General features: G+C 38.3%; 1 protein-coding gene across 2 annotated transcripts in view; it reads left to right on the top strand.

The window, feature by feature from the left end:
- The window catches only part of LOC131060378 (protein phosphatase 2C 70), a 190,780-nt gene that overhangs the window by 101,350 nt on the left and 77,363 nt on the right, over positions 1 to 12,067 (top strand). For both annotated transcript variants that reach the window (XM_057993590.2, XM_057993599.2), the window contains exon 7: positions 9,811 to 9,946. In XM_057993590.2, the coding sequence (XP_057849573.2) occupies positions 9,811 to 9,946 (136 nt within the window). The remainder of the gene's footprint in view (positions 1 to 9,810; positions 9,947 to 12,067) is intronic.

The following is a 12,067-nucleotide window of genomic DNA, read 5'->3' as shown; positions in this document are numbered from 1 at the left end:
CTCGCTTTTGTTTTCATGTTGTAGGAGCATTCTTTGAGGGCGTGTCCCAACATCTGGCAAATTTCGCAGAATGCCCTCTTCGGGAAGATGCCCTTTGTGTGACCCTCTTCCTTACAATCAGTGCACCACACGTCTTCGTTTTTGTTCGTGCTTCCTTTCATGTTCTTAAATTCCTTCAACATACGGTGCATATTGTTTTGAAGAGCTTGCACCTTCTTACTTGATGATTCGTCACTACTGCTTTCTCCCGAGGTCTCCTCTTCTCCAGAGGACTTGTCCTTTTTCTTCCGCGATGTTTTGTCTTCACTTTCCAAATCCATCGTACGGTTGTATGCGTCATCGTATGAAGTGGGCGGTACAATTTTCATCTTCCTTTGCAGGGATGACCGCAACCCTTCCATGAACCATCTCTTCTTTAGTCCGTCAGCCGGCTGGTTCTCCATCTTCCCCAATAATTCCTTTAACCGTCGGCTGTATGTTAGCACTGTTTCGTGCTTTCCCTGCTTTGTGCTTAATATCTTTGCCACGATCTCATTATCATCTTGAAGGAGTTGAAACTCCTTCTCAAAAGCTTTCTGTAGGTCATCCCATGTTCCCACCTTTGTTTTATCCACATCAAAGTACCAATCAATGGCTACTCCTCTCAGGGTGGCAGGGAACTGCACCACCCAATCCGCTTTGTCAACTACCCCGTTGGCTGACCATATTGTCTCACATGTACGACAGTGCCGTACAGGGTCATTGTTGCCATCTCCATTGAATTTAGGCAACGTTTGTTTGCCCGCCATCGATGGGGGTCGTCTTCCTGGAGGTTGCTATGGCTGCGTCTATGCGTCGCTCCCTCCGGCGCCGGTGGTGTGTCCTGCGTGCGTGACTGGAGGTACGGTGCTTTGCTTGCTGTGTGTGGCACCTGCAACCGTACGGTTGTCCTCCCCTCTGTTCTCACCCGCACCCACTCCTGGCTCCCTCTGGTGATCCTCACTTCGTGGCGTAAGGTATAAGTTTCTAAACTGATCTCGAGTCTCTTCGACTAGATTCCGCCATAACCTTGTTTCCTCCAGAAACTCTTCATGGTTCCTCACCCTACGGTGTTCTGGCGACGCGTAGAAATTTCCCTCGACTTCTGTACCCTCTGTGACACCTCCTTGGTTCCCTTCGGGCCACCCTTCGGCAGGTCGTCCCTCGGCAAGTTGCCTTAGCCTCCGTCGACGTTCTACTTGCTGTTCCAGAATCAAGGCCCTCTGTGCGGCCTCCCACTCGTCCATTTCTGCTTTCTTATTTCTATCTTTATTTAATAGGTTGGGCATTAATTCCCATACATTTCCATAATTCACAACACATAAACCAGAACACGCCTTTATTAATTCATTTCGTCAATACAACTCGTGTCAATATTATGACACCTTTATTTGAATATAAAATGTTACGTTATCCCTATGGGATTCAGGGTTCAATTCCTTCCTGGCCTCGTGCCATCCCGCTCGGCTTCCTGACGGTTGCTTTCTTCGTACTGTTGAAGAATTTGTTGGCGTCTCTCTTCCTAGGCAATCTCCTCCAGGCGAGCTTGTTGTGCCAGCGATGCCTGTGCAAGCAGCTGGGGAAGATGGTTCATCAATCGATTTACTGTCGGGCTAACCTCCAGTGCTGTCCACATGGCACTTGGTGGGATTTCCACCTCCGTGGCCTCTTGTCAGACGTAGGTCCTGATGGCTACCTGGAGCAGAATTGAAAATTCCCTCGTTGCAATGTCTTCTCCATTGTAGAGCTCTGTTTGCACATCGTCGGCCTCTGGGTTTATCTCACCAACGGGTAGGCCCATCGTGTCCATGTGCCATCCACGTCTTCTGTTCCCGAGTACATCCCTGGCAACGGCGCCAAATGTTTGCCTCACTGGGTAAACAGAAGTAATGCAGAAATAAACAATGCAATAACAACATGAATACAAGAATAAGCTTTCCATTAATAACTCAGAGTGTATACAATGTTCATAACTGTCGTAAATAACACACCCCTCAATACCCGCAGGTAGTACAATATATAACAGCCGAAGGGGTGCGACACAACCGTCGCAACTCCAACTACCTACCCGTCGGCTAACTAACTACTAACAAATGACATTACTACCAACACATAAGATATACATATTTCCTGACAACAGTGATCAGAGTGGTGCAGTGTCAACATGGTGCTTCCTTTTTGAGATTGATTTGGAATCCTAGGATCACATGGGTTTACAGTTCAACAGTTGAGGACAAGGGAGCCACTGTTGCCTTACTTGGGTTTGTTGAGACATGGATCAGCTAGGAATCGAACCTAAGACCTTCCATACGCTGCTGGAGTGCTCTACCACTGAGCTACTGGCCCCTCTTGGACCAGTCCATCGTCGGTTCAGGTGTGGCTTATTTCCAACACCAACAAAGTTTACTTCTATGGTGCATTGGATTGGTTCTTTCAAAGAGCAATTCCCTGAGGGTTGACTTATTTTACATAGTATTCAATTTCTCTTCTTATAGGAGGTTTTTAGGAGGTCTCTTGTGTTGGTACCTTGTAGGATAGTGCCTTGAGCGGATGGTGCTACAAATCTCCTAGGTTGACTTGGGACTTGAGAATCATTCTTGGTTTCAATTTGGATTAGTCTATTGAATGTGAGTTGTATTGGCATTGCTTGAGGACAAGCAGTCTTTGGGAAGGGTGGACTGTTTTGTCCCCTTTTATAGGGTTCTCTTGTAGTGTAGTTGGTGCTCACTTTCACGGTTTGTGTTAGATAGCTTATAGGAGTATTTCGGTGTCACTAGTGAGCTTAGAGGATTTATTGGAGTTGTTCGACACTTCCTAGAGGGTTTTCAAACAAATTGTCCGAACATACTCTTTATAGTAAGTGTTAGTTTGGCTACTGATTTGGTTAGTTGGTGGAGTTACTATTTTTAGATAGTTGGTTATTGGTAAAATTGATGATATCTTGGCGACATAAGGTGTTTTGAGATATTATTTTTAAATAATGTTAAAGTGCTTAAGTTAAATTAAATATTTATTTAACATTATTCAATAAAATAAAGTGACTTTTTAAAAGAAACTTTGTTTTGGCGCATAAGGTTATTTTAAATTATCAAAAACGTACTTCTTGAGGTGGGCAGCAACTTTGGGATACATATGGTGAATTTAAAATTAAACTCCGGTGTTCCACTACTATTGGGGATGGGGGGATGCAGGGATGGGTTTCGGGGATGGGGGGACAAAGGGCCTAAGTTTGGGAGTGGCGAGGTGGTGGTGGTGATGTAGTTATACCAGAGTTCCCAAACTCGCCGTGAGTCAGGCGAGTTTGCCGAGTTGGCGAGTTTTGACAACTCGTGACTCAGACTCGGCGAGTTTTGACAACTCGTGACTCAAACTCGGCGAGTTTTGCTCATAACTCGCTTGATTCGGGAGAGTCAGGCGAGTTATGGTAAAACTCATCGAGTCCGAGCTCCAGGACTCGCGCTGCGGCATGTCAAACATGGCAGACAGAGAGGCTGAGGTTGTGGCTATGGCAGAGGAGGAGGATAGAGCACGATCCGGCTTAGGCACAACTGATGTTGATTATTGTGGCACCTCATAGGCAGAGACTATGGCTACACAGTCATCCAGGACCTACCTTAGAGACCTTTGTAGGAGGCAGACAAACTACTATGAGGCTGAGGCTGAGGATGAGCTAGAGCTTCTATTTGATGATGCTATAGTGTCTTTAAGCTTTATTCAATAATGGGTGCATGAAACAAGTTCTAAATTTCAAGGGTTTTTTTATTTTGCCGAGTCGTTGCCGAGTCATAGTCGAGTCACAAGTTGAGTCGGCCTTGCCGAGTCTGAGCCGAGTCCGAGTCTGGGAACTTTGAGTTATACATATGCTTATAGTACTTGAAAAACTAGTTGTGAAAAGATGTATAACAGTATAAGAATTACATTTCAAATGAAACTATAGGAAATTAGTAAAATTATAAAATAGCAAAATTTGAAATACTAAATCTAAATATGAAGATTTCTTGAATGCTAATTGCATTAGTCTTTTCTAAGTTTTTTCTCCTCTTTAGCTAGCTGGTAAAAAAAATCAGAATTAGAAATGTGAATTGAATCAATAGTTTTAGTGGTTTTATATTGCATTGGGGGAAGGGGTGGGGCCCACGTCAAATTAGGGTTGCCTCCCAACCCCCAAAAATCGCTAAAAATTAAAAAAAAAAATTCTAATATTTTTTTGACATGCTAGGAGAGGAGACTCCTACAAATCTCCTTGCCCCTCAAGAGACGCCTGGGAGTCTCTCAAGGAGTCTTGGAGATGCCAAGATGTCTCCGTGTCTTTGGTGGAGCACCAATGGCGGTGGCGGGATGGTGGGAGACGCCACATCCCTGTCTCCCTGTCTCGAAGATGTTGGCCTGAGGGGGGGGGGAAATGCGTTTCCGTGGAACACTGATTAAAAGATTTCACAAATCTAATTAGGGCATTGAGATTGGAATTTATATAAAAGCTTCTTGGAGCTTATTTGGGTATGTTGAGTTTATTATTTTTGATAATTCTCTAATGAGAAGAAAACTTTCCATGGTTTCTAGAGTTGGTTCAACCTAGCCTTCTTGAGGACGAAATCCCTCTTGAAGAAGACTAGCTATAGTAGTGAAAGATCTACTCTAGTTGGTATTGTTGGAGATATCTTATAAGTATTTCACAATGCATTCAAGGATTTAAGATTATCAAATTTGTGAGTCTTTATTGAATACAAATTTTAGTTTTGTAGTTTAGGGTTTTGTGGAACTTTATTTGAGCTATGTGCTTTTATGCGTCAAGATGAAGAATGATAAATATTTTTTTTGTATGCTTTGAGTAATCTCAAGCCATACTTTTTTCAAAAATAATATAACATTAGGGGACATGGTTTTAGCATTTGTTTTTGGGCGCTTAAAACAAAATTATTAGATTTCAGGGCGTTAAGATAAAGAGACTAGTCGGTTTATTTCCTTGAAGGCGTGAGTTTTCTTGAATCTTGAGAGGAATTGATTTAAATATTTGGCAGTATTAGCGTTTGACGTGGCATTAGAAGATAGGAAAAGAAGAAGACAAAATATAAAGAGTTCGAAGCTTTAAAAAGGCATTAAGCTTGAGGAAATTTTAAACGCACCTCCCATAGTCTAGTACAGCTGTTAAGAAGTCTCAAGTCTGATTTGGCAGGAAAAAAGAATTATTTTGGCACCATTTACCATCAGGTAGAGGTGTAGATGCATAAGAAATCGTTAGTATATGTGATGCATTGGATTTTATCTTGTAACAATAAAGACTTCCGATTATGAATTGGATGACTTGTTTTCTCGGTGTATATTCTTGTTTGTGGGTAGTTACATTTGGTGAGTTTCCTAAGCATTAGTGGGGCGAGTTTCTTGTAATAAGTGAAAAGGTCGAGTCATGTTTGGTGCCATTGAGGAAGACTTTGTTGGGCCTACCACTCTCCACGAGTCTTGACCTCGAGACCTCAGCTCTGATACCACAAAGGGCCAACCACTATACCAAAAGACTGGCCTGGTGGTGAGGGCGGCACCCATAGGCATTAAGGGTGCCCTGGTAGGCATTCTACTTAGTAGTTGAGGATTTATGATGACCCTATAGAAACATGTGGCTGCTGGGGCAGATCTCCCACGCATTGGGACATCACATCCTCCAAGACATCCATGCAATGCATCCTTGTGGCTTTGAATCTCATGAATCAATTGATGAATTGCTGGAACCAAAGATGAAAAACCCTTAATCGGCAATAAATCTTTTGGCCGAAAATCGGCAAAAAATCGGGAAAAAATCGGGGCAATAAATCGTCAAATTTATCGAACATTTGAAAATATATAATTTCTTAAAATATTCTAATATATATTTAATATACATGTTATACATTTATCATTGAGTTAAGTATACATCTAATGTGACATATGTTTGTGCATCTATCCTCGTAACACATTTAATATATTTAATTTCTTAAAATGTAGTATACACGTTATACATTTATCAAAACTAATTATATTTATATTTTAATAATGTTAAAATATATGTAAATCCATTTAATATTTTAATAATGTTAAAATATATATAAATCTATTTAATATTTTAATAATGTTAAAATATATATAAATCTAAGAAAATATAATATATTAAATTTATATTTATACATGAGACTTTGTTTTGGACAAAACATATATAATTTTCTTACCCAAAATAAAACATTGCACTACTAAATGGTATAATCATAATGATTTATAACTCAGAAAAATGGCAATCGAGTCCACGTCGGTATATTGTGAGAAATATTGCCAAAACACGAAATGGAAAATCTGCAACCTATTTCATGCTCACCTGTGCCCGTCTTTCCCGACATCGCATTGAAAAAGGCCGAAAAAAACAATAAAAACCCTTGTTCATTTATTTGCATTCAAGATGATTTTTTCTAGTTTGAATTGCACGACTAAGCGATATTTAGGGCCAAAAATCAGAGATAATACATGGCAAATCGCTTTTTTTTTTATAGGGTTTCCGTCAGACGCGATATTTTAATTTTTAATTGCGATTTCATCGCTATTTTTTGGGAAAAATCATGCACGATTTTAAAGCCGATTAAATCGGCACGCCATTTGCCTCGCGATAAATCGCGATCTGGCCGATTTATCACCGATATTTTCATCTATCCTGGAATGATGATGATAGTTGGTGTCAAGAGAGATTACATTAATATTACCTTGTTTAAAGAATATATATTGTATATAAGTCTAAATAGAGTAGGGAAGTGGGATATCATAGATTTTTCAATTTTTTTGGCTGTGGAAAAATGAATTGATTCCCATACTCTAAAGCACTCTAAGAAGAGTGATTTGTTATCTCTCAAGCTTGAAGGTTTGCTGGAAATTAACAGATGTTTATACTGTCGTACTTGATCATAGATTTTTCAATTTTTTTGGTTGTGGAAAAATGAATCGATTCCCATGCTCTAAAGCACTCTAAGAAGAGTGATTTGTTATCTCTCAAGTTTGAAGGTTTGCTGGAAATTAACAGATGTTTATACTGTCGTACTTGAATTGAAATTTAAAGTGACAGTGATGGAATGGAATTTTATTGCTAAATATTGTGTTCTTAAGTTGCTGGAATGAAAGAGGATGGTAGTTGCATGTGGCGGATGAAAAGAGCATATAACAACAACCACAAGATAAATGACCCAAGTGGTTTTTAACCTTGCAACTAAAGTAGGGGGAAGACCTGTTAATTCTTGGCCATCACTCAGCTTCCTCTTAATTCTTGGCCAAGAATGTGAGAAAAGAGCTTGGATTGAGCATATCATAGCAATCTTTCTACTGCTATGTTCACACTGCTACAGTCTACTTTAACAACTTCTAGAATTCTCCATTACTCCTCTCACTTTTTTTCACTCTTGTTTTTACAACTGGCACATATGCCTCATACGATAAGGATTACTAGGGGTGCCTATTGTCACTAAAGGACATTCAAATGCCAAATAAGGCAAGGATATACTGTTCCTTTCTGTTTCTCTTTTTTCCCTGCTTGAAATAGGTGAAGCTACAACATACTTCAGGACAAAATTGCCATGCCACATACACAATAGCCATGACACATAAATCACCATGATACATTTGGAACCATAACTGTCACATTCAAAATGCCATGCTAATAATGCAATTGCTACCATGCTGTATCTAGTGATTTTGTCAGTGTACAAACACTCTCTTATTTCGATGTCTGTGATGGAGTTGTTGGTTGTTTGAAGTGATTGATTTTCTAGATTCTTACAGATCAAGAATTCAATCCAAGAAAATCCATTACTACTAGATTGTATTAGTTTTTTTTTATCATTGCATCACAAAAGCCCAATGTTATTTGGAAGTTGTTGAAACAGAACTTCATTTATCCTGCCTGGCAGGGCTGAACTCTAAGATTTCATGTGTTTCGAAAGGAGGTTAGAGAAAATATTTTAGTGTTGTAAGAAAATTTCCTGAGGGAGACAGTAGAATTCAAGAATGGCAGAATGATCAGAATTATCTCGCAGACATGCCAAGGAAGAAGAGCAGAACACAAAGACTGTAAAGACCATAACAGAATGCAAAGAATCATTTGACCAAGAGGAGAAAGAGGAGGTAGAGCTGGACTAATTGCTTTGCATTTCACCAGTTCTAGTATCAGTTTTTAGTGGGCTAGCTTTGAATGCTACAGCTTAAGTAAGCTTATGGAAATGGCAACTACTCCCTACCTTTTAACTTTTCTGCTTTATCACATTTTTTGAGGAGATTTGCGATGTTCATTCTGCTTTTTCTATAACTACTAATTTTATATTTGGGTGAACTTGACATTTATCAAGTCAGTTCTTGGATGGTATTAGGATTGACAGTTCTAAGTCTAACAATCACCCCTTAGCCCGTCCCATGTTATAGATTTACATTCTGACTAGCATTGCTATATTACTGCTACTATATTCTTTGCAATCTCAAATCACCCAAGAAATGCGACAGTCTATGAATGGGACAGATAAATTGAACATTTTTAAGCTCAGCAACTCATGCGAATGACAAACACCATCAACAGCAGGAAAGTGGGAGATTCTGACAGAATATCCACCCAGGTTTGTCTCTTGCCAGATTAGTGTGTATAGATTTAAACATTGCAGGTATCTAATTCTCATTTATGTATCTGAATACATAAAAACTAGAGTTAAACTGGAATGTGGTAGCTTCCAAGGGGAGTGGAGGAGAGGGAGAGGGAGAGGGAGAGGGAGAGAGGAGGGGGTGGAAGCGGGAAGGACATTTTAGGGAATTTTATAATATATGCCAATATTTGATATATTTTGAGAATACTGTTCAGATCTCTTGACACACTATTGAGCACGGTAGCCAACTTATTGCGTTAACATGCCATATGTATCTTTGCAAGAATGTATCTGAATGCTTGAACTTTGACTGAGATTAGAACAATAAGTACTTGACTTATTTGGGGGACATTTGTTTTCTTTTCTTGTTATATTTCATCAATTGAGACATTTATGTGAATTCCCAGTAATTTTTCTAAATATCTGATGTGATAATACATACAATTATACTTTGAGAGGCAACTATTTTCCTTAGAATAAATCATCATATAGGGTATAGTCATTTTAGGAACAATTGCATATTATTAGGTATGCATGACTTAGAAGAATTCTATTTCCATGTAGCTGGTGTGAAACAAAGTATTCCCATTATGAATTTTTTTAATTTTTGATGAAGAAGCCTGGATGTATTCATTACAGGTTGATGTTGATTTCTGATACCTTTATTTTGGTTCATATCTTTGTGTTAGATAACTAACATAAATTGCTTAATGAAACTGTAAGTTGTATGATAAAATAACCTTGGTTTGCACTTTCATCACATGGAGAAGATTAAGCCAAGATATTGGGATGAACTGAATTGGGTTACTTTTATTATCAAACTTGGTATCAAATTTTGATAATTTCGTTGCTTCATATGTAATAAATAATAGCTGCATGAAGAATATATAAAATATTTTTGATCCAACTATAACATGTTATATATTGTTTTTTTTGTAATTTTAATTAGTGAGCCTTCAAGACAATCAGTAAATTACCACCCTTTAACCATCATTGATTCATATGGAATCACATATATCTATTTTTATAGTTTGGAATCTGGATGCAGGATGTTTTACATGATCATTTGTTAGATTCCAATTCGTAGTGTGTAAGGTACAACCAGCAGTGCTTTAAGGCTTTCAGATTTTATAATAATATTGGTTCACTATGTTTTCAGGATCATGCCACAAAAGCTTGCTGATATTCTATTTATACCAGGAAAAAAAGAACAAGTTATATCAAACTGCAATGCTGCAGATGTCTTGAGAGATGCCTTTCAGGAGACTGAAGCAGCATTAGACTATCAGTATGAGGTTTATTCGGCTTCCTTTGTTTCTTTTATTGTAGGCTTTTACAACATTGATATGATTAGAGATTTTCTCATTCATACCCATTTTTGCATCACAAGAGTGGTGTTATGTCTTTGTGGATATTCATTTGGGAAATTGCTTTTCTGGCCATAATACATGTGTTGGTGAAGCGGATACTGGACTAGGTATTCTAAACATGAATTGGGTTAGGTACTTAAATAAATAATTTAATTCGTGTGCCTTCTTTGCCCAATATTCTGTTCAGAACTTGAGAGTACATTTTTTTCAAAGCATGCATTCTTTTTATTTTGGGGTCATACACGTTTCTACTCTATTGGATAAAATATAAAAAATCAAAAGAGCAAATAAAGATTTTCTGATTTTCTTTATGGTCTATTGATTGCTTGTTTATCTACTATATGCTCAATGCATTGTGAAGGGAAGTCATGGCATTTTATTTTGGCCCTTTTGGGACAACACAAAATGGATCAGTTTGAAAGGATAATCCTTTCTTCAATCAGAAGGAGAAGCTCTCTTGTAGCAAAAAACAAAACAAAACCCTAGAACATAAGGAAACAACCTTCAGCTTTTAATTTGTACAAGCTAGATATCTGAATTTTGAGCATACATTGCAAACAAACTAAAGAAGCCTGTTTTTTAAGTTCTTGGGCAAGGGCATAATTCCTATCGGCACTTTATTGAAGATGAGATATTTTTATTTCTTTAATCTTAGAAGTAACCACTTACAAGAGCTAACCATTATCATGCCTTTTAGCTAAATACAGGGACTAAAAAGCATGAGTAAACACAAAGATTGAATTGGATTAAACATTGTGAAGTAAGGTTTGGCAGAAATTGTCTGTGAATTGATAGGGTTCAGTTCAGCTGTAGGGCTGAGATAGGTCTATTCAGCTAGGAAGCACCTTAGGATCTTGGTATGTCGGACTGTATCCTAGGCTAACTTGGGTATACTCCTTGTGAACCCATAGACGAGATGAAAGAAAAAGCATACAAATCATTTTTTAGGAATAAAGTGACACAAAAAACATTCATTTGACAAATACAAGAAACCAACACACCCACTTTGTCTCCAAGATGCCATTTTTCATTCGTGAAGCTTGCTGGTTAGTTTTTTGAAGGTGAAGGATTGACAAATGGATTCTACCATGTTTGCTAAGTGTTATGAGAGAGAAATAGTTGCACCTATCCAATTTGTCATTTCTTTGGATATTTTTCAAGTTTTTATTTCCTTTTTAAATATGTTTGAAAACATATATATTCTTTAATTTTGTTTCATTTTTCTTAAGTTAACATACCTTAGGGTTGTAATTTTTTTTGTTTGTTATTAGAGCATAATGGCTGCTAGTTTTAGTTCAGTAGGCCAAGTGACAGAGAGGTGGTTCGAAATTGACATAGCATCAAGTCTTTGGCAACATTTGATCATGATTGACTAGCTTCGTGAAGGTGGGAGCTTTCATTGGTGTTGTAACTTGTGATAAGTGTGGGAATGAGTAGAGGAGCTCATATAGCTGAGTGAAAGCTCACATATGTGTTATGACCAGCCAAGAAATAAGAATTTGTCCAAGACTGAACAAAAAAGGGCTGCCAAGGGAGCAAATTATGGCATACATCAATGAACAAGAACTTGCCAATAGTGTGAGCGAGAGAAAAAGAGTGATCACATCCTTTATCTAAGAAAGGACTACATAAGTTATCTATTGGCCCTACAAGACCTGCTGCCTCACATCCTTTATTCTACCTCTGTCTTCCCAAGAAGATGATACCCCTCTATTTCCCATAAAAAGAGGCGCATTAGAAGTGTTTTCCCAGAATGAAGTAGGATACCCTTCTATTTCCCATAAAAGAGGTCCATTGGAAATGGCCTTCTAGAATGAGGCAAGGGAGATTGCAGATTAGTGCATTGCTTGCCGCATTTATGCCAATTGGCTTTCTTTCAACCTTACGAGATCACCATTTTGGTGGGAAATGGTGATATGACAATTTATAAAAAATCAAACATAGTTAACTAAAAAAATAAAAGCAAGTTACGCTATAGGGTGGCCCACTAGGCTAGCACCGCAGCACATACTAGCTTCACAAAATAATAGGATAGAATCAAAAGTT

Source organism: Cryptomeria japonica, chromosome 5 (assembly GCF_030272615.1).
Source record: "Cryptomeria japonica chromosome 5, Sugi_1.0, whole genome shotgun sequence".
In the NCBI taxonomy this organism is placed as follows: domain Eukaryota; kingdom Viridiplantae; phylum Streptophyta; class Pinopsida; order Cupressales; family Cupressaceae; genus Cryptomeria; species Cryptomeria japonica.
The sequence above is the reverse complement of the archived record's forward strand: the minus strand, read 5'-3'. Positions and strand labels throughout refer to the sequence as shown.